Source organism: Heterocephalus glaber, unplaced genomic scaffold (assembly GCF_053883595.1).
Source record: "Heterocephalus glaber isolate CG9 unplaced genomic scaffold, H.glaber_assembly_v1.0 deba00001104, whole genome shotgun sequence".
Taxonomy (NCBI): domain Eukaryota; kingdom Metazoa; phylum Chordata; class Mammalia; order Rodentia; family Bathyergidae; genus Heterocephalus; species Heterocephalus glaber.
In genome coordinates, this window is record NW_028258193.1 from 427,515 (window position 1) to 451,093 (window position 23,579).

Below are 23,579 nucleotides of genomic sequence, written 5' to 3' on the forward strand. Positions count from 1 at the left end.
CACAGCAGACTTCTCAACACAAATCATCAAGGCAAGAAGAGCTTGGTGTGACATATTCCAAGCCCTAAAAGAAAACAGCCTCCAACCCAGATTGATGTACCCTGCAAAACTAACTTTCAAAATGGATGGAGAAATAAGATACTTTCACGACAAAGAGCACCTTAGGAACTTCGTGAATACCAAACTAGCACTCCAGAAAATTTTACACAATATCCTAGGAACAGACATTGAGGATCACAACCCCAGGAAGCAAAGTAGAAAGAACCCATCTGGCATGACAAGAAATTAAATATAAAGAGGGAGAACCCAACAAAAAGAAAAAGTCATGGCAATGACGTCAATACGTTTCAGCTATAATCATCAACGTTAATGGTCTCAATTCAGCAATCAAAAGAAAGAGACTGGTAGAATGGGTCAAGAAGCAAAATCCAACAATATGCTGCATGCAAGAAACACACTGAATTCAAAAAGAAACTCATAGACTGAAAGTTAAAGGGAGGAAAACAATACTCCATGCGACAGGAACCCGAAAAAAAGCAGGAGTAGCTATCCTCTTGGCAGATCAAGTAGATTTCAAACCAACAGTGATTAAGAGAGACAAAGAAGGACACTACATCCTTGTAAAGGGAACAATCCAACGGGAAGAGATGACAATCATAAATATCTATGCACCAAACACTAGTGCACCCAACTATATAAAACAAATACTAACGGACAAGAAAAGTCATATATGCACTAATACAATTGTAGTGGGGGACCTCAATACCCCACTGTCACAAATAGGTAGATCAATGAGACAAAAAATAAGTAATGAAATACTAGAACTCAATCAAACTCTTGAACAAATGAACTTAACAGATGTTTACAGAGCCTTCCACCCCACAAAATCGGAATACACATTCTTCTCAGCTGCACATGGCTCATTCTCTAAAACAGACCACATATTTACACATAGAACATGTTTAAGTAAGTGCAAAGGAATTGAAGTTATCGCCTGTATATTATCAGACCATAGTGTGATGAAATTGGAGATCCATAGCAAAAGAAACTGGAAAAATTTCATGAACATGTGAAAATTGAACAACACACTTCGGAATAATCAATGGGTCACAGGGGAAATTAAAGAAGAAATCAGACAGTTCCTTCAATTAAATGACAATGACAATACAACATATCGGAATCTATGGGACACAATGAAAGCAGTCTTACGAGGGAAATTCATAGCAGTGAATACGCATATTAGGAAAACAGAACAAGCCCAATTAAACAACCTGATGCTGAACCTCAAGCTTCTAGAAAAAGAAGAGCAGAACAAACCCAAAGCTCATACAAGGGAGGAAATTATAAAGATCAGAGCAGAAATCAATGCAATGGAGACTAAGAGAATGATACAAAAAAAAAAAAAAATCAATGAAGCCAAGAGTTGGTTCTCTGAAAGAATCAACAAAATTGACAAACCTTTAGCCAACCTTGTCAGAAAAAGGAAAGAAAAGGCCCAAATCCATGCAATTAGGAATGAAAAGGGTGAAATGACAACAGACCCAGCAGAAATCCAGAGGATCATCAATACCTACTTCCAGAACCTATACGCCAATAAGATGGACAACACAGAAGAAATGGACAGATTCCTAGATACATATGAATTACCAAAGTTGAACGAAGAAGACCTAAAAATTCTGAACAACCCAATATCAACCAATGAAATTGAAAATGTAATTAAAAACTTATCACTCAGAAAAGCCCGGGCCCTGCTGGGTTCACTGCTGAATTCTAGAAGACATTCAGAGAGGAACTACTGCCACTATTGTTTAAACTCTTCAATGAAATTGAAAGGGAAGCAATGCTCCCAAATTAATTCCTGGAAGCAAGCATCACCTTGATCCCCAAAGCAGAGAAAGGCCCAACTGAAAAAGAGAACTATAGGCCAATCTCACTAATGAACACAGATGCAAAAATCCTTAATAAGATACTGGCAAACAGAATGCAGAAGATCATCAAGAAGATCATACACCCTGATTAAGTGGGATTCATCCCAGGGATGCAGAGATGGTTCAACATACACAAATCAATCAATGTAATACACTATATCAATAGAGCCAAGGACAAATATGATTATCTCCATAGACACAGAAAAAGCATTTGAAAAAATCCAACATGTATTTATGATAAAAACCCTACAAGAAATTGGAATACATGGTCTCTACCTCAATCTGATAAAAGCCATCTATGAAAAACCAACAGCCAATATCATACTAAATGGTCGAAAACTGAAATCCTTCACACTAAAATTAGGAACAAGACAAGGATGTCCACTATCACCACTGTTGTTCAATATAGTTCTGGAAACATCAGCCATGGCAATTAGACAAGAGAAAGAAATAAAAGGAATAAAGATAGAAAATGAAGAAGTCAAATTGTCATTATTTGCAGGTGACATGATACTCTATATAGAAGACCCAAAGACTCCACCAAAAGTCTTCTAGACTTAATAACCAAATTCAGTAGAGTAGCTGGTTACAAGGTCAACACACAAAAATCAATAGCTTTCCTCTACACCAATGACAGACTCACTGACAGAGAAATAGGGCAAATAATTCCTTTCACAATAGCATCCAAAAAACTGAAATACCTAGGAATCAACCTAACAAAAGAAATCAAAGACCTCTTCTCTGAAAACTATGGCACTCTGAAAAGAGAGATTCAAGATGATATCAGAAAATGGACAGACATCCCCTGCTCCTGGGTAGGAAGGATTAATATAGTGATAATGGCCAAACTTCCAAAACTGCTATATAGATTCAATGCAATTCCAATTGAGATCCCAGCAGCATACTTCAGGGACCCTGAGAAAACAATCCAAAAATTCATTTGGAACAAGAAGAGACCCAGAATAGCAAAAGCAATTCTAAGTAACAGAGACATGGCAGGGAGTATCACAATCTGGAACCTGCAACTATACTACAAAGCTACTGTGATAAAAACAGCATGGTACTGGCAAAGAAACAGACCTGAGGACCAGTGGAATAGATTACAAGATGCAGAAACAACACCAGACACACTCAGCCATCTCATCTTTAATAAAGGAGCCAAACACCCTCACTGGAGGAAAGATAGTCTCTTTAATAAATGGTGCTTGAAAAATTGGGTTTCAATTTGCCAAAGATTAAAATTTGACCTATATCTCTCACCATGCACTAAACTAAAATCAAAATGGATTAAAGATCTAAATATCAAAATAGAAACTCTGAACCTGTTGGAACAGAAGTTAGGTAGAACTCTTGAAGACGTCGGCGTAGGAAAAGATTTTATGAACAAAATCTCAGTTGCCTGTGAACTAGCACAAACAATCAACAAGTGGGATCTCTTCTTATTAAAAAGCTTCTGCACAGCAAGAGAAACCACCAGCAGTGTGAAGAGACAACCCACAATCTGGGAAAAAATCTTCACCTGCTCTTCCTCAGACAAAGGTCTACTACCTTGAATCTACAAAGAACTTAAAAAGATCAGACCTCCCAAATTTAAAGACCCAATTCAAAAATGGGCATCTGTAGTGAACAGACATTTCTCAGACAAAGAAGTAGAAATTGCAAATAAACATATGAAAAAATGTTCAACATCACTGGTCATTTGAAAGTTGCAAATGAAAACAATGCTGAAATTCCACCTCACCCCAGAAAGAATGGCTGCTATCATGAAATCAACCAATAACAAATGCTGGCAGGGCTGTGGGGAAAGAGGAACCCTTCCCCACTGCTGGTGGGAGTGTAGACTGGTGCAACCACTGTGGAAATCAGTATGGAGATACCTCAAAGAACTAGGACTGGAAGTCCCATTTGACCCAGCTATTCCACTGCTGGGGATCTTCCCCAAAGAATTAAAAGAATCATACCACAGTGATATATGTGCACCCCTGTTCATAGCAGCACAGTTTATGATAGCTAAAACTTGGAAACAGCCCAAATGCCCATCAACTGGAGACTGGATAAAGAAAATGTGGTTTTTTTTATAAAATGGAGTACTACTCAGCCATAAAAAATGAGAAATTAGAGACATTTATAGCTAAGTGGATGCACATTGAGGGGATACTCTTAAGTGAAATAAATAGGACACACATGTGTAAATACCAAATAGTTTCTCTGGTGTGAGATACTGAAAGTGTAAATAAGGACCAAAATGTATAATAGGTAATGTGAAATAGGAAGAAAAGGGGCAAAGGGGAAGGAAGTGGGAGGGCTAGGGGAAAGGACAGAAGGGAATGGAATTAATATGAGAAAATGGAAAAATAGGAACAAAATCTTTGTAAATAGGGAGGAATGGAGGGGTTGAAGGGAGGGCTGGGCAAGGGTGAAAAATAAGAACCAAGAGAGACTATGTAAAGGTGCCAATTTCCAATGATGAATGTCATTATATTGTATACCTAAAATGTACCAATGATTAGAATGAATAATCGATAATGCAAAATAGGAAGAAAAGGTCCAAAGGGGTAGGGGAAGTGGGAGGGGCAGGGGAAAGGAAAGAAGGGAAAGGAAAAATGATGAGAAATGGAAAAAATGGAAATAAAGTCTTTGTAAATAGGAAAGGGTGGAGGGGGTGAAGGGAGGGCTGGGAATGGGGAAAAAATAAGAACCAAGATGCATCATGTAAAGGTACAATTCCCAATGAGAAATGCAATTGTGTTGTATACCTACAATGTACCAATAAAGGAATTTAACAACAACAAAAAAATGGACATGTTCTCAGTCAGAACATCACACTGGAAATCGTGAGGAGAAAAAGCTAATAAAAGAGGCCTTTAACCTGATTAAATTCAGAAAAAGGAAGGGAGGAAGGAAAAGGCCTCAGAGTAACTGAAAGTTCTATGGCAGAATCAGAATGCCAAGCACAGGTGCCTCAGTCCTTTCTGGCAGACAGTATAAAATGCAAATTCATCACAACTGGGAGATGTGCAGCAATCTGCAACCTGAAATCTGAGTGGTGAAGCCGAGCAGATTATAGGAGAAACAGATTTCCCTGGCGCCATCGAAGGGCATTCTACGTAAAAACACGGGCCCTTCCTAACTGCATCATATTGTGTTAGAAATAACCCCTCCAACATGTGTTTCCACTGTAAAGAACACAATGAGAACTTCAAAAACAAAAGGACTCTTTGCACAAATCTTTTCCGGCCGCCACACTGGAGAATTTCATTGCTATAGTCTTCACCTGCACGGCTGCTGCAGGTGGCTGCATGCTGTCTAGAGCTTCGGACAGGTGGTTCTTTTCCTAGGACGAGGTCCAGGCCAGACTTGGGTGGTTGAGACCATGCTGTGAGCCCTTGGATGTATGCACCATTGGCAGGAGGTCTTTCTGTGCACATCTGTTTGTCTCTGTCTCTTTCTCTTACTGGCTTTTCTTCCCATCCACCCTGTAAGTGCTGGGACTCTCTGATCCTGCCTGTTCCGTCTGGTTCATCTCATCTCTTCACCCACTTCCAGCTCTCTCCTCACAGAGCGAGCCTTACCTACCTGTAGGCTCCAGTGTTGAACAACCTGGCGATACACCTCCAAGTCCTGTCATCACCAGGTATTTTACCAAGATTCATCTCCCTTTTCTACCTCAGCCTTTTGCCTTCCTGGGCTAGTCTTTCTTTAGCTAAGAGACTGCTGGCTCCCTTGTGAGGTGTAGACTTCAGCCTGCACTGTCCTCCCCATCAGATGGACCCCTTTCCAGCCCACCCACCATGTTCTCTGTTCAGGTCTTTGGATCTTTCCCATTCACACTGTCGTCAGCAAGGCCCACGGTTCCTTCTTTCAATCTTCCACATTCACACAATCTTTGATGTACAAAGAGCCCCTGTCCACCCTTTAGGAACTTCTTAAGGTCAGCATGTCACATGCACACGGTACAACTGTAAACAATGGCATAGATGCAGCTCAAATCTTGAAGTTTGCCCAAACATCTGGCAAGTTCCGGATTTTACACCCGTCTAGTCCTCGTATTTCCTCCCTTCCCTCAAATTGGCTTTAGTTGAGTTCCTTCCACATTCCTTGCTCTTCATGACCTTAACCTGAACATCGCTATCAGTTTATTTTGTAGATTCTTCCTAATTTAGGTATCTCTGATGTCGTCTCATGATTAGATTGATGTTATTCACTTTAGGCAATGCTGTCACAGATGTATCACATGAGGTTTAGGATGCTGACTTGTCTCATTTCCGCTGACACTAACCTTAATGACCACTAGGGTGAGGTGGTATCTGAGTTCCTTCCAGGGCAAAGTTACCATTTTTCCCCTTAATAAGGAGTAAATACCTTGAGGGAGATACTACAAGATTGTATGCTTTTCCCCTCAACTTCATCCATTATTTCAGCATGGATTGTGGGTTCTGCTGGCTACGGCAGTCCAATGGTGGTGTTAAATACATGTAAGTACAACTTAAGTATAAAAGTTTTAGTCATTAAAGTTTACATCCCAAGTTACTATATGAAGGATGGGAGTGGGAAGGATCCCAAATAAATTTAGATGTGCTTATTCATGAGTCTAGAAGACTGCACATTAAACCAAACAAGATGAACAATTTTCCTTTTCAAATGAGAATGAATGAATGAATTAATATTTTTTATTATCCCAAACTAAACTGGTTTAAACATCTTGTAAATCCAAGTGGCTGAAGGGACTTCCACTCTTCACTAATGTTTTACAGCCTTATAAGCCAAACACATCTCTTCCCTGCAGGCCATACCCGAGGACACCTCTGGCATCCAGCCACCTCCTGGTAGCACTGACATGTTCTGAATATGGAATGATGAGTTCAGGAAATTCATCCCCCTCCTTCCTATTTGCTATCAAGATTATTATGGAAAAGTGACCATTTAATAAATGAATCCTCTTTGACAGGAGTGAAAGTGAGACCTTGACTTTAGATACTGGCAGACGACGGGTTTTGTGCCATATGATCCATACATTATTTACAAGCACAAGCGATCACAAGTGGGTATCTCCTTGTAAAGAGGGAGCTTTAATACTTAGCAAGAATTTTAACTAGTAAATCTTAACCCAATTTAATCCCAATATCCAAGTATTTAAAAATAATTTTGCTGATAATCATTCACATATAGCTACTTTAAGCTGCTAAAAGGTATAAAATATTTTAAAATTATTTTAATTTTTAAAATCACTTTTAATAGCACAAAGCTTAAAATTTAAGTATAACTAATTACTTTCTACCAACTAATACTGCAGGAAGATTCATTAATCGGTTTCACTTTATCCCAGCCCTTCAGACTACAAGGTGGGGGCCGGGATTTAGCTCAGTGGTTCCACCGCTTGCCTCCCAAGCACAAGCACCCGAGTTCGATCCCCAGTACCAAAAAAGCCCAAACAAACAAACAAAGAAACAAAAAAAACAGACTACAAGGTGGATGTTAAGACCAGGAATAAGATTTTGTGTAATATTGTCGCATTTGGCCCTAATATCTGAGAAACTGTTCCCCAAGCAGAATAAGCATTTGCTGCCCCACTTCACTGCTGTTCCCCTCCCCCACCATAGATCACAACAATGATAAGTAATTGGCCCCTGTATATTTCCGAGGAAGGATGCAACTACAGTGTGTTAGTCCAGGCACACGTCTGTAAATTGTAAGATGAAGAGGACTGTTTTGCTGCTAACAGTGTTCATGTCATCAATTTAAAAAGAAATAACCCGCTATTTTAGAACAAAAACACAGAGTCACTTTTAACCCTGACTGTTAACTCTGAACTCCCAGCTATGAATGAAGTACGTACTCTGTAACTTTTTTAGCAAACGCAATTTTAACTGGGTGTCCTGAGCAGACACAGAGGCCTCTCTTGAAGCCAAAGGCTCTCTGAGTTAGGCTGGGGCTTGGAGGAGCCAAAGGGAGTCAGTGCATCTGCCAAACAAAGATCCCAAGAGTCAAGCAATCTCCCTAATGCAAGGGTTTATTAAGCATTTATCATAATCACAGCAAGACAGAGGGCAATCTCACCCATGGCACAGGCTGGAAGCTGGAGGTGGTACCAATGGTGCAGGACCTTTTGTCCACCGACCAACATGCCATGAGAACATGGGCGCCCAACAGGCAACACTGGAACTCACAGCACTCTGGAGAATGGTACAGTCCAGGAGCCACACGGGCATTCCAGAGAGGCAGAGTGACCGTCACAGACAGCTGCAGAGCTCCAGCGGTAGCTTTACAAAGAACAGTGCCTGGGGCAGAGCCCACAAGCGCTCGGCCAGAAGACTAAGCTGAAGAGCAGACAAGCTTCGTCTTTTATGCCATGGGGAGTTTGATACAAACAACACATCCTAATCTTATATGGTGTACACATAACATGTGCTAGTCCTATGGTGGTAAAAACATATTTTTATAAGTTTCTTGAAAGGGGTCACAAGGTAAGTTTTTTGGCATGCAGGCCAAATGGTTACCTATATGGTCATCACACAGGCACACAGGTCATATGATTATCAACGAGCTAATTTAGAATCAGAAAGCAAGTTTAGCACCAGACAGAAGCGTAAGATGGCTTCTGTCCTGCTCACATCACTGGCCACCAGCCACTTGGTGATTAATGATAAAAGCACCATACATAAAGGCTGTTTTTTCAGGATACTGGGACACAGTATGTAAGTCCACAGCATTATAATTTTTAAGAAGTATTTGTGATTTTTGAGTCGCTGAAATGCTCCATTTGACCCAGTGTGTCTGTATGCATACATATTTATGTATTACAAATGTAGGCCTTAAAAACAAGTTAAAGGTTAAATGTCTTCTTCCTGTTTAATTTTCAATGTGCTAAAAAACAACAAAACCCTACACAAACAGAGCTGGGTGATGCAGTGCTGGGAGACAAGCTCCTGTAACAGGCCCAGAAAGGCTTAAGAACTATCAAGTGGACCAAAGAAAAAGCACTTAATGGTCATAATGGACTCCAGCCTGAAACCTGAGGCCAGCCCGCCTTCCCGTTTTTCTCACAGCTCATCAATGTGCTCCTCTTCCAACAGCTGGAGCAAATTTTAACTTGAAACTCTAGTGTCTGTCAAAAACTAATCACCAGAAAATTTAAAAAAAAGAGTAGGTGTCTGATGTCAATCTAAAAAAAAAAAAAGGCCTGCAGGGAAACAAATACAATTTCCAAGCAGAATTGAGAATTCAGGTAAGCAGAACTGAGAAATGATGGACACAACAAAAGGCTAACACGAAGAAAAACATCCCAGTTAAAATCAATATGGTGCAATATCAAAAAGAGAAATTAAGTCTCCTTTCTGCAAGGGAAGTGAGTTACTTTGATATAATTTTCAGAAAGGATTGCTGCTCACACTTGCTATTTCAATCTAAAGACAGAAGCCAAATAAAATCTTTCAAAAAAGTGTTCTTCAGAAATTAGACACCTAGCAAAAACTGTAAATATATGTACTTCAGAAAGAAATGTAAAGTTTGGTTGCTGATTGTAAACCTCAATTCTGAACACTTCCTATGCAGTTACTTGATTTAAAATCTAACAGTTGGGTACAAAAAATTCGGTTTCATTTTTAACAAAGATGTTACTGGCAGCATTTCGAGGAATTAATTTCTTTTATCTTTCTGTAGTGTTGTCAAGTGTGTGAGAAGCTCTTCCAAGACAGAAGGCAAACAAACAACCAACAAGTGAGACATTGCTTCTGGCGTGCTTCTACCTCACGTGGTTTCTTTCTTTTTGGGGGAGTGATGGTGGTGTGGGGTAATATCATTTCATTTAATTGACACAAAAATTCCACATGTTCATGGGGCATGACAACTCAATACATATATAATATATAAAGAGCAAATTAGGATACTTAATATCTCCATCTCTATCATTTCTTTGTGTTTGCAGTCTTCAAGCTCCTCTCTTCTAATACCTTATAAAATATATACATGGCTGTTGTAAATTAGAGTCATCCCACTGTGCTGTAGAACACTAGGATGTTACTGAAACCCAACTACACTTTAGGACCCATTAGCCAATTTCCTCTATTCTTCACCTTCCCATCTCTAACCTCAAATGACCTCTGTTTTAGTCTCTTAAGATCAGCTAGTTTAGCTTCCATAAATGAATTAAAACATGCAGTATTTGTCTTTCTGTGCTGAGCTTATTTCACTTTGCATAATGTAGCGACATCCATCCAAGTAGCTACAAATGGCAGGATTTCACTGATCATGGGAAAATGGGTAAATAGCCTACATGAGATGCTTTTATGGAAAAAAATAGGAAATTCTCCTTTTATAATACTCCTTTCTGAGAAAAGCTAAAATGAAAAATATATGAAAAAAAGCATCTCCTGATCTTTGAGATCTCCCCAAATATTACCCTATTAATATCATGAATATTTTTATTTTCTTTAAAAAGCCCACTTTGATTACAGAAGTACTGTATTTCTCATTAGCTGTGTATGTAAGATATTTTACTCAAAACTGTAATAAATTGCCAGGGATTTAGCTCAGTGGTTCTGGTGCCTGTCACACAAGTGCAAGGTCCTGAGTTCGATCCCCGGTACCAAAAAAACAAAAACACAAAACCCCCCAAAAACCTGTAATAAATCTATATATTTCATTTTACTGACTATATACTATACATGTAGAAAGCTCTTTGTGGCTAGAAGATATCAGAAATGATGTTCAGTTATTTGTTACTCTCTAACCAAAAATTTCAAAACTTTTATTATCCCTATAAATTAGTGTCTCTTGGAAAAGTACGACTTTAGAGAAAAAAGGTAAAGAAAGTATGGGTACAGTTAATATGGGATATGAGCAATGAAATCAATTCAAAAAGGACTTTTTAAAAATGGATGCTCATGAAAAGCTGTAGAACTGATAGGACTACATGCTTATAGAAATTACATTAAAGTAAGAGACCCCAGATCAGCAAGTAATTTTTAAAATGTGACTCTTAGTATTCATTCTAAAAACAAAATATACAAAACAAACAGGTTTATGACATACTTTTTGTGGTGTTTTCCCTTAATAGACTTGAGAGGGGAAAACGCATTAGATTTTGAAACAAGAATTACCAAACTTTAAAAATCATATTTAAATGAAAACTTGGTGCTGAAAGACCAGAAATTAACCCTAATAGAATTTTCACTGCAGCCACTTTGATTTCTCTCCTCATATTACCCTGTTTAATAGAGAAAAGCTCCCAAAACATTACCCCTAAACCACAAAACAAAAACAAACTGAATTATTTCATCAGTTTAAACTATGAAAAATTCCTATCTCACTAAATATCAGTTTTAGTCATTTCCTTTTTCATCCTGACATTTGCTTATCTCATTTTAGCAGACATTTTAAATTTAAACTTTCTAGGGTTAGTGTGTTTCTTGAAAATCTGATATTTTGAATTCTTTCTGTAGTGGATTAACTAATGGTCAACTTGTAATGCCCAGCTGAACTGAATCAGCGGGGTTGGGCATAGCCATAAAGAGAGAACTGGAAGGGAAGATCATGGCCTGTTGATTTTCTAGGAGCTTGGTGTGGATGGTTTTCCTGCTGAGAACTAGGCTGTTCTCTTCTTCAGAGGAGGAGCTCGGGGCCTCACTGTCACTGGGAACGGCTGCTGTTTTCATCAGGGGAGCTCTGATCTTCACTGTGAGCATCACTTCCTGGCTCCAATGTGGATCCCTCAGTTTAGTGGCACAAATCCTTCATCTTACTGGCGTAGGATTTCTGGCTTCCATCACTGGCCTTTGGGCTTTCTCGGTGCAGATCCTCGATACAGACAAGCATGAGACATTGCCGTGAGCTCTAGGGCACTGGCTGGACTCATGGAGGGCACTGCCTTGGACTCTAAGTCTTTAGCTGGACTTGTGTGGGAAACTGCTGGGACCCAGGCCCTCAGCTGAACTCTTTGGGCCTCTAGTGTATGGTTAATCTCTTGCACTCCTTTGCATTTGACTTTCTGGGTAATTATCATAAAATAATCCTACAAATTATGTGTCCTGTATTTAATGTATTCCCATTGCCAAGTCCTGACTACAATACTTTCTTTTCAGTAAAAATTGTTTAAATGTTGGCTGAATATATGCCAGCCTATATACAGATTACCCTAAAACAAAATTCACCAGATTAGTTTTGTTTTGCTGCAATACTTATTGTTTTGTCCAATCCAGGTCTTTGCACTGAGCTACATTCCCAACTCTGTTTTTATTTCTCATTAAACTGTCTAAGCTGGACTTGCGGTCCTCCTGCCTTAGCCTCCCAGAGTGCTGGAATCACAGATCTGCAACACCATGGCCAATTTCAGTTATTTTTCCCCCCTTCATTTATCCCTATAATGAGGCATGGTTACCTAACCTTTGACTGTCCTCTATGATTAAAGGAATAAATGATAGCAGCATTATATCACTTCACAAGAAAGAGAAGTTCAGGACAGTACGCTAATTCAATGAAACATAGATTCTTAATGAGTTTCATAATAGAACTATAAATGGGAAAATAATTAGCTGAGATTTAAGCAAGAGTTGGTAAGCTTTCTGAAGTATTAAAAGAAAAATAGCACTCCAAATAAGACTCAAATGCAACATTATAAGAATCTTAAAACAAAACCAACCTGACTTGGTATCCTCATCCAAGTAGCAGAAATACAGTAGATATTTGATTTCTACCAAAATTTTACTACTTAAAAAAAGAAAATATTCAAAGCAAATTTTGTCCAAAGTTTTTCCATATCGATTTTTTAGTAGCTTATATCATTAACTGTTCATAAACATTTAGCACTCATGTGAGGCTGTCACAGTTTTCAGTACGGACCGGAGAAAGCAAAGGCTGCTGGGGGAAGGCCAAGATGGCCACAGAAGGAGACAAGACCTTTGGCAAACTGCTCAGCTCTCACAGCTGTGGTCTCTCCAAAAGCAGGCTGAGCTAAAAATGCTACTCAGAAAGTAAGTCAGAAAGCTGCCTTTCTTATAATGGGAAGACATGGAATAAAGTGTCGTTTTTATTTCAGTACCCGTATTTTTCTCAGTTGCATTAACATTGCCTTTTTCCTTAGACACATTCTAATGTCAACACAAAGAACTCACGACTGCCAAGATCTGCACCAACAAGACTGGCATCATTGTCCCAGGTAGGTTCTGTGGCTCAGCCCACGGGAGGCTACTGAGGAGGACAAAATGGACACAAAACAGCTGTCACTTCTGGACCCATTGCCTGGCCTCCCCGCCCAGAGGGAAAGGGAGCTACAGTTGCCCTGTTCCATTTCATGGAGTCACACTCCTGCCTGTGTCTCCAATGCAGGGTCTTCTAATTTCTGGGTGCTGGCATCTTTTTCTTGTCTTAAACATGCAAGCATCTCCCTCACCCTGAACAAGGTAACCCAGAAACCTCACCTGCTTCCTGCCTCTCACGATCTGTGCTATTCTTTCCTCATAGACAAACACAGGCCTTTGACACCTTCCTGTCCCCTCCACACTGGGGAACAAGATTAGTGACAACAACCAGCTGGCTGTCTCTGTGGACCCATGCACACAATGTACATTATGTGACTGACTGCTCATAACACACCATTGTTCTTGCCCACTTTACAGATGTAGTGCTCACAAATATAGGGAATTTGCTGTGGGGCACTTGGACAGGTGGGATTGAACATGGAGACCAATTCCCACAATGCCTTTGGCCTCGTGTGCCTGGGCAACAGGTCACCAGAGGAAGAAACCCTCATGGCACTGTGCCCCCTCTTACTCAGGCTCCTTCTCCTTCAGTCTTTAGTCACAACCAACCATGACTCTTCTCCAGTCTAGAAGTTGTCCCTGGGCATCTGCTTCAAGTCTCAGCAGCTGTTCCTGTCCTCTTCTTGGAAATCCTTCTATATCCATCTCTCTCAGTCCCTCCTTCTACGGTAATTATCCCCACAGCACGTAGTAGCTGGCCTTCCCACAGCTGCCCAATTCCTTTCCCACACTTACCTGTCAACTTCCAGGTTTATTTTCCAAGAATATAAGCACCTGCCCTATTCTGCTTAGAAACCACACTGGCTTCCCAGTTCCCACCACCCAGACTGAAGCTTCTCCTTGACTAGGGCTCAACGTAGAGCTGTACTTTACCAGCGTTCTCTGAACTCCCTCTCTTTGCATAAAGCTGGTTTACTTATTCATTCAGGAAATACTTCCTGAGCATGTTCTCAATCCTCAGTGACCTCTTAGGAAAAAACAGTCACCCGGTTCCTATTCCAGAAAGAAAGAGATATGTCATGCCTCTTCACAGAATATCACAGTGACATAAACATTGTCAATGGCTTCCTGTCTAACTGTGCAGAAGCCACAGACATGACCAGAATCAAAGCTCTGACCCTAAAGAGCAACCTTGCACCCAGCCAGTGTGAGGAAAGCAACAAAAAAGGAAAAAAGGAGTCTCCTTTCAATTGAAATGCATCCTTATCAGCACCTCTAGTTCTTAGACTACACAGGGACCTGGTGGTACTACAACCAAGTTTGAGGGAATAACTGAAGAAACATGCACACAACACATATAAGCACATTGAAGGCACACAGATATGCGCACACACACACGCATCCACACACAGACACCCCTCCCAACTGACTATCAGGGCTTCAGAAATACAAGATCCAGCACCACCACCATGGAAAGTACAAACGATTCTGTGAAGTGGACGCTAGCCACAATCCACTCCCAAGTGCATGTACTAGAAGACAGAGATGTGGCCAACTGGACCTGGGCTTTGGAATGTACCAAGGCCACTCACAGTTCCAATCTTATTAAGGAGAGTCCCAGGAAGACAAAGATGTGTAGCACCAATGGCTGTAGCTTCCCCAATCCCATCCCCATCCTCCTGGTTCCCAGGAGGGGACCCTATGAAGGCTAAGCCTGGATGCCCTGCAAAGAAGTGATCATCAGAGAACAAATTCTTATCAAAAGGCAACTGAACTGCCTGTAACAGCTGCCTTCTCCAATATCACAAACTGCCCCTCCAGCCCACCAGGCTGGCAGCAACATAGAGAGGAGTTGTCCAATGACAGATTTTGGTGGCCTTCATTAGAGAGGAGACAGTAAGAGGGGTGTGCAAAGCAGCTTTACACATTCATCTACTTCTTCCTCATGACACCAGGAGCCTGGGATCACTATTTCTATCTTGATGTTAGACAGAAGGAAGGGTCTATGGCTGCTATGGTCTTAAATCTGCTCACTCCTTTCTACCCTAGTGCACAATCACAGCAACAAGAGTTAGAGATGGGCCTGTCCAAGGGTGAGTCCAAAGACAGAAGCAGGCCAGGAACCCTGCAATCCCTTTCCTAGTCCAGAGCCTGGCCCAGAGATGGCCTCAATTTGCACCTGGTACTCATCCCCACTCTGGCATTGAGCATTATCTATCTGGTAAGTCCAACTCACTTTGCCTCTTCTAAGAAATGTTCCCAACATAAGTTGTTTAACATGGTATGGGGTGGGGAGATGAGAAGAATGAAAGAGATGCTCAAAATCTCTGAAGAATTATCCAGTGAAGAGGTATTATGTATGTACATTCATTCCATGCACTCTAAACAGCAAAAATTATGTCCAAAGACAAATTTTTCACACAAGTTACCTCATGAAATATTCTGTTCCTAAATGAAGTTGTTCAGACAGGTACTCAAGAGCCATCTGGTAAGAAAGTATCAGAAAAGCTCAATAGGGTAGATGCTGAACATGAGCCATTCATTCCCAGTTAACTGAGCAGCTACTGAGGCCAGCACTGTGTGAGGCAGGATCAGAAGATGACACAGCAGTGCTCTTTATAGAAATCCACAGCCCTGGGGGAGGTGCAGTCCCTGAAGCTTCCAGACTTCACTGTGACTATGGTGCCTGCCACAGCTTTACCAGAATTACTATTTAGTTATACTGTACGTCAGCACCCGCCTAATCTCCCCAAGTAGAATAGAAGCCATTTAAATCACACTTCATGTTATTCTCTTCAATTAGGGGAAGTTAGGCTGGGGATTTAGCTCAGTGGTTCCGCCGCCTGCCTCGCAAGCGCAAGGTCCCAAGATTGATCCCTGGTACCAAAAAAAAAACCCCAAAAACAATTAGGGAAAGTTGTCCATCATCAGAGCTGCATGGTAACTCTTGAGAGGCCCAAGAAATACTGTGAGCACTGCTCCCACATTTTTACAGCGCAAAGTAGAGCACGTCTAAAAGACAGTAATTCTTTCTATTAATCCTTCAAAGTTTTGTTACAAATTGTCATACAAAAAATAGTTACATTAGCAGGCTACATTTCCTAGCAGAAGAAATTCAACCTTCCCTCCAAAAAACCCTAAAACTAAGAATCACTGCTTTAGACACTGCTCCTCTGCCCATTTCCAGCTTCCTTGGTTCGTGTCATATAGTCACACCCAGCCCTGAGTCCCTGTTCTGGCCACAAACTGTAGCCAAGTCTGGGTCCTGATCCCTACCCTGGGGTTCCACCTGCTCCCAACCCACCCAGTTGGCCTTGTTCCTGGTCCTAAGTCCGCTATAAGACACCGAGTCAGTTTAACATCCAGGCAGCCAGGGGGCTGCACCAAGCCATCATTTCCACCACCTGCCACACATTTTCCGAAGTCACACAAGAGGGAGAACTTCGGAAGACACGTTAGCTCTGGTTTCCTGATTCAACAAAGTATAAGTGCTTAGAATTTTTATTCCAACTCACACCTCCTATAAGAGTTTTCAGAGGCTCAGTGTTTCTCCCAGAAGAGGGTTGTTCAGGTGATCTTGTCAAGAAGAGACATAGACAACTAATATTTTGTTTTCCACTCACATTTCATACTTTTAGGATTTATCTTTCCCATCACAATGTTCTTAAACAATCTAAACTTTACCTGACGATTTTGTCACATATCCAATCTGGAAAGGAGGCTATTTCAAGGGCAAAAGTTTCGTGACGAATTGAGAGTGTTTTGCAGTTGACTAGGTACATTACAAACGATATAATTTCTTGCACAGGAAAAAGCACTTAACTCCAGGCTTATAAAGATCACAAACACAAGAAAAATGCAAGAGAAAGTGAGATGTAGAAGCAACCAGAACGTGAGAGTTTTCAAGTCTGTTCCTCCAAACACCTGTTTCATCAACAGGACGCGCCCACCCTCTCCCAGTGGACGTTTTAACCCTAGTTTTGCGCACCTAGCTTTGGAGCCGCTCATCTGCTCATCTGTGAGCTGACCCTGGGTTCTGCAGCCGCGTAGGTGGAGCCAGGAGCGCTGGCTGGCGCGTCTCAGGCGTGGATGCTCTGCGCCTGCCATTCCGGCTCCCTGACGAACGAGCTGCCCTTACTCTTGCAAACACGTCTTAACCGCAATTGCCACCGGCTTTTCATTTTAAGGGGCAGAAACATTTGCAAAATAGACAGGGAAAACCCACAGGAGCTTCCCGCAGCGTGACGGCACGAGCGATTCCGGGTATGGGGAGAAACTGAGGCTTGGGGGTCCTGCTCCGCCAGGGAGCTCTAGGGACAGAGCAGCGCCTGCAAGGAGGCGACCCGAATCCCCCACAGCCCCGGCCGCCCCTCACGGGCCCCAGGATCTTCACTCCCTTCACGGACCCCTCAGGCCCCTCATTCCCTTCAATCCCCTCGCGGCCTCCACAGAGGCCTCACTTTCCCCACAGCCCCTCACTTCCCTCACTGCCCCTCACTCTCCTCCAGGGCCCCGAGGACCCTCACCGCTCTGCCTCGCGACACCCCCGCCCCTTACCTTGTCTCCGGCGTTCAGACATGTCCAAAAGCGGGGGCCCGACTAGCGCCGGCGCTTCCGGATTCCGCCTGGTTACGCCCGCCTACTCCAGAAGAAGCACCCAATCCGTATCGAGTCTCCTCTTAGGATTGGCTCGCACCGACGCTGTGGGCGTGACCCCGGCGCCCGGACCCCGCCCCTGGAGCCCCGCCGCTGAGTCTGCGCAGTGGGAAGGGAGCGCGGGTTGGCGGCTTTTCTGTGCCTGCAGGCGGAACTGAGTGTGCACAGTCCGGCCCCGGCACCCAGACTTGTAGGTGCGAGCCTTGAGGGGTACAGTAGCGGCGGCGGGGGCCGAGGCCTGGAGGTTGGAGGGCGATAAGATCATGCCCCGCGCGGGCCCTCCTCGCCCCCCCGGGTCGTCGACCCGGACCCCCACTCGGCCTGGCTTCCTCGTGCCCGCCACCCTTTCCGGCTGTCACCCAGCAAAGGCTCCCGCCCGGCCGTGTAGCCGAGCCACCCCTCGCTCGGCGCGGACCCCGCTTCCTTGAGCTCCTGTCTCCAAAAACACGGTCACGAGTGTCCGTGTCTGGCCCTCCTCTCCTCGAAAAGAGCGAGACCCAGCATCCCAGGACGAGACCTGTGGAGAAAGCAAAGCAGGCAGCGCAGCCAGGCGCCTTGGTCGGGATCCATGGAGTTCGGTGTGAGCTGGTGCGAGCCGAAAGCCGCGGAGCGCGCCTGCCTCGGAGTCGGGAGCGACCGCCCCGAGACTCTCCAAGTCTTTACCGCTGTGCTACGCGTAGAATTCAGTAGGAGGGAGCGGGGACGCCTTGAATCAACAGCAGGGGGAAAGACGTTGGCGGCCAGCATCTGAGTAGGAGTGTTGGAGGGCGCGGGAAGAGGCAGAGCAAAGGAGACTTTCTGACTGATCACATTGGGCCTGAGAAAAACAGAGAGAAACAGGTAAGTGCAGAGTAGCCCCAAGATACTGGTCTGCAGGCTGGCTGGTTGGAGTTGCAGAGATGAGGTGGAGACCCCTCCGGTCTGGGGAATCCTTGCTGGTGGTGTCGTGAAGCTTCAGGCAAATGAAGTTTGAGGTGCTCACAGACCTAAGAGGGCTGAAGGGAGTGGGAGGGCAGAGAAGGGGGCCAGGAACTGGACCAGGAGGTGCCCCAACTTTTGGAAAGTGGGGAGATGTGGAGGTTCCAGCCGTGAGAGGAGAGAGGAAAGGGAAGGACAGGAAGCTTTCCTGAAGCCAAGTCAAAGAAGGGGTCATTTGCAAAAAACAAAGAAAGAGAGAGAAGGGATTGTTTGTCTCAAATAGTGTTAGTAGGTCAAGATGAGGGCTGATCATGTACAGCTTGATTTGTCAGGCTAAATCCTTAGTGACTTTGATCACAGTAATTTCATGAGAACGTAGAAGTGAAAGCTTCGTGGAACTTCATAGAGAGAACCACAGGGAAGACACTGGATATAGACAACTCTGCTGGCGCTAGGAAAATGGGACAATAGCTCGTGGAGTTTTACACCCAGAAAGAGAATTTGTGTACTGATTTGACCATATCAAATTGTTATTGAAAAAGTGCATACTGCAGGAGCCATAAACTGCATCTGGGGTAATCCCCTTGATTACGTAGCATCTTGGACTTGTCATTCTCCGCTTCATCATTCCCACCAGCATTCAAGCTGTGCTGGACTTGCCCACCTTTCAGGAAAATCTTTCCAGAAACCGTGTATTTCCCCCAACCCTGCTTCTTCAGTCACTTTCACACCTGAACTTCTTGGAAAAGTTGACTACAGAGCCAGTGTCCATTTTGACTTCTTCAACTGATGCTGTGGTCTAGCCCACCTTCTTCCACCCTTCCACTATACCTGCTCCCCATGGACCTCCACATTACAAACTCCAGCACACATTTGCCAGTACTCCTATAATACTGTCTCCCAGGAGTAACATCCACTACCAAGCTGCCAAGCCAGCCTTGGGAGAAAAAATTGCTTCCTTAACCCCTCCTCTCTTCCCACATGATTCATCCAGGGGAAAAAGTATCACATCGCATGCAGTCGTCTTGCAACATTTCTTCGCTCCGTTGCCTAGTTTGTTTTTCACTTTGCTTCCCAGGATTTCATCAGGCGTTTTAAAGTTGATCTCCTCAATCCCACTCTCATTTTCTCATTCTCACCCCACCATCTTGTGCCCTCCAAGCAGCCAAAAAAGATCATCTAAAAATCTCACTGCCATTCAAAAGTCACTCCTTGTAACCCACCAGAGCAACAAGTTACAAAAGAAAGGGCACACAATCTTAGCAACAGATGCAGAGAACATTTGGCAAAATGCAACACACATTCATGACTTTTAAAAAAGCCAACAACAGGCAGAAACAAGGTAAAATCTTCAATTTGATAAGTAACATCTACAGAAACTATAGCTAACCCCATAATGGTAACAGTAAAAAACTAGCAGCTTTCCCATTAGGATTAGGAACAAGTAAGAATGCTCCCACTCACCACTGCTTTTCAATATCACACTAGAAATCCTAGCTAATGTAATAAGATAAGAATAAGAAAAAGAAATAAAACTGTCTTTGTCCACAAATGTTTTCAAATGCAGAAAATCTTATTACCCTCCTCAAAATCCTATGTTGTATGTAGGATACAACTTCAAATCCTTAAACTGTCCTGTAAGAGCACCTGACTCACTGTCCAGCCATATATTCATGCCACTCTTTCCTAAATCACATAGTTCTGATTATCCTAACTGGTCATTTAGAAGGAAAAGCACCAAATACTTCTGTCTTCCTAGGTCTTCAGGCCTGCCCTTCCTTCTTTGAAGAACTGTTTCCCACCCACTCTTCCTACCTAAATTCTATTCCTTCTCAGGGCCCTAGCAGATTTCTAACCTCTGACTTCACCCCACTGCTCACTTGCTTTCACTTCATTCCTGGTTGCTTTCTTTGAAGCTATGGGAGTTCCTCAGCTGGGAGAAGTGAACGTGAGGAGAGGCAACCCTGAGTCAGTGGAGGATGAATGTCAGCTGAAAACACCCTGGCTGCCTTTGCAATCTGAGGTGCATCCCACACTGATCTTCATAAAATGCCAAGCAAGACTGAACCCACCCACCTGTGGGAACGACAGTCTGCTAATGTATCATCATTCTCTTTCTTTCCCAGTCTCAGTCTACTTCCTTTGCCTAGTTTCTGGAGATCAGTCTCAAAAAGCTACCTGCACTCAAATCTATGCCTCAGGACTTCCTTGGGGGAGAATCTAGAAGACTTCACTTATTATGACTTCTTCGACCTGTTCTTCCCTCATATCACAAAGTATTAGCTGCCATTTTCATCCTCCAATAACACCCTGTCTTTTTCCTTCAGATAAACAATTGTATTTCTGATTCCATGTTATTCCCATAATATTTTTTTTTTTGGTACTGGGGATTGAACTCAAGACCTTGTGCTTTCGAGGCAGGCGCAGTGCCACTGAGCTAAATCCCCAGCCCCTTCCCATAACTTTTAACATGACTACCCCTGAGACTGAACAGTCCATGTGGTGAGTGACTGTCTCAGTAGTACGACTATGTTACTTCTGTTGCATGAGAGGACAAATCAGTATTTGAAAGGATAAAGACAAACACAGAGATGAGGAAAGTAAAGGGACAATAAAATTAAAAATCTAGCGGATTTGTCTGGAATCTAGATTTTTTATTGAGGTTTGGCACACTACAGTTCATTAGTTTTTGACAGTGGACATTTGGCAGATGCTAGAAACACTAAGAAATTACTGTGGTCAGATTTATTTAGCAACTAGAAAATAAACTGCAGCTGATTAATATTTGAGGGACTAGAGTATATAAGAATTTCAGGGAAATGATTGGAAAAGATTGGACTCATTTCAGATATTCTTCACATAGGATTCCCTTCTATCTAACCCTCATTCTCTTTTCTTTAAAATTCAGGCACCTCATCTGCCTGGCCTCACTGGCAGCACATGATCCCAAGATGGCAGAAACAGGATGGCAGTGGCAAGGCCTGGTCTGCCGAGCTGCTCCTGAAGGCACTGGCTCTGAGGCCAGCAGAGGCAGTATCTGAGCCCACAGCAGTGACATTTGACATGCAGTGGTGCATTCCTTCTCCTAGAACGTAGGACCTGGGGACAAATTTACCTGTATGCTCACTTGCACATCTCAAGGAAGGACCAATAAGCAATGCCAGATGAGTCTGGGCAAAGACCAGCAAAGAGCACTAGCACTTCACCTGTATCATCTGGAGGCCCCTTGTGAAGTTCTACCTCTACTTCACCCAGTTCAAGGCCAAGGTGCGAGGCACTGAGATTGAGTAGTCATGGCCTACTCAAAAGCTGCATTTAAAAGAGAAAGCGATGTTTTCCTGAAAAAATGAGGAATTTGAAATGAGCAAAACAACAGTGGCCCACAGGCCCAGTGCCTTCAAGGTCGAGCTGTCCAAGCTGGTGATTGTGGCCAAGACAGCCTGCAACAAACTATTCTGGAGTGCTGGCCAGTGACCAGTCTCTTGGGGACTCTTGGTGTCTTCCTATACCAGTGGCCCTGCTCAGCGGGCAAGTATGTGCAGAGAAGCCACTGCCCACCTCCCATCACAGCCCTGCTTCTCACCTTAACACGAGGTGGACCAAGGACAACCTGCCCTTCTGAAGCCAGCCTGGGTCTTTGAGGGACTGGCCAGGTGCTGGGAGCCCCCAGGACTCATCCCCACCGTCACTAACAGGCCCTCCTTTGAGTGGAACTGGGAAGACACCAAATGTTCTTTCATATTTAAATAAATAACTGAGAAAAGAAAATAGCCACCCATCCAGGCCTTCCTGGGGTCTCTGTGAGGCTCCTGATGGGACCCTGCATACTGGGCAGCTGTCTGGGACTTGCTCCTGCAGATGGGGCAGCTCCCCTCCTCAGTTCCAAATGGCAAGAAGTCACCCACAAGTCAACACCCAACAGTCAGCATCTATGGCAAGTGCCTGAGGGTAGATGTGCTGTCCCTACTTGGTGCTTGTTTTTTTTTTTCTTCAGTACTGGGGATAGAACTCAGGACCTTGTGCTTGCCAGGCAGGTATAGTGCCACTGAGCTACACACCTGGCGGTTTTGTTTTTTGAAGTTGGATTGTGGCAGAACAGCTTTAAAAACCAAACCACAGCCAGGCTCAGTGGTACATGCCTGTCATCCCTGCTACTCAAGAGGCTGAGGCAAGCCTGGCAATTTAGTGAGACCGTATGTCAAAATAAACAAAAAGGGCCAGTGATGTAGCTCAGTATGAAGGGTCTGGGTTCCATCCCCAATAGTACTGGAAAAACAAGCCCCACTCTGAGAAGGCAAGAAGTGGAGAAGGTGGCAGCCAGCACATCCTCCCAGTTCCACGTCATGATAAAGAGGGGCATCACTTTTATTTAAATAATTCTCGTGCTCTTTGTTTTGTTTTTATTTTTAAATTGAATCTCAGATTTACAAAAGAGTCTGAGCAGACTGGATGGCCCACCAGGGGATAAGGAAAATTACATACATTGGTGATCCAGCCAGCACAGTTGAAGGTGCAAAGGTTCACCTGGGGCCAGGGCTTCTGGGACATCAGAATGTCAGTTGGTTCTTCATATCCTTTAGACATCTCATGTAGATTTCTTGCTAGGAAGACATTCACACTTCTGGCCCTTTCTTTTCCACAGAACTGCATAACACATTATACCCCAAGTTACTCTTCACTCTAAATGGCATGATATATGTGTACTGTGAAAATTTCCATTGAAGATAGGCAAGCATTCCAGTGACTCCAGACTCCATTCTTCATATCTGTTTGATATCCAAAGAATGAAAGACCTAGCTGCTTGCAGTTAGAAACAGCACTTTATTTAGGGCATAACTTTGGGTTACAACAACCCATCCCATATTTTTCTACTGTATTTTTG

The 23,579-nt window shown here is 43.2% G+C and overlaps 1 protein-coding gene and 1 pseudogene across 7 annotated transcripts in view; one reads left to right on the top strand and one right to left on the bottom strand.

The window, feature by feature from the left end:
• Positions 1-17,784, bottom strand: part of Erich1 (glutamate rich 1) — a 116,977-nt gene extending 99,193 nt beyond the window's left edge. For all 7 annotated transcript variants that reach the window (XM_087210066.1, XM_021248192.2, XM_087210067.1 and 4 more), the window contains exon 1: positions 17,681-17,784. In XM_087210066.1, the coding sequence (XP_087066192.1) occupies positions 17,681-17,702 (22 nt within the window). In that variant the 5' untranslated portion in view covers positions 17,703-17,784. The remainder of the gene's footprint in view (positions 1-17,680) is intronic.
• Positions 17,785-21,608: 3,824 nt separating this feature from the next.
• LOC101700412 (myeloid-derived growth factor pseudogene) lies at positions 21,609-22,358 on the top strand (annotated as a pseudogene).
• Positions 22,359-23,579: the final 1,221 nt, after the last annotated feature.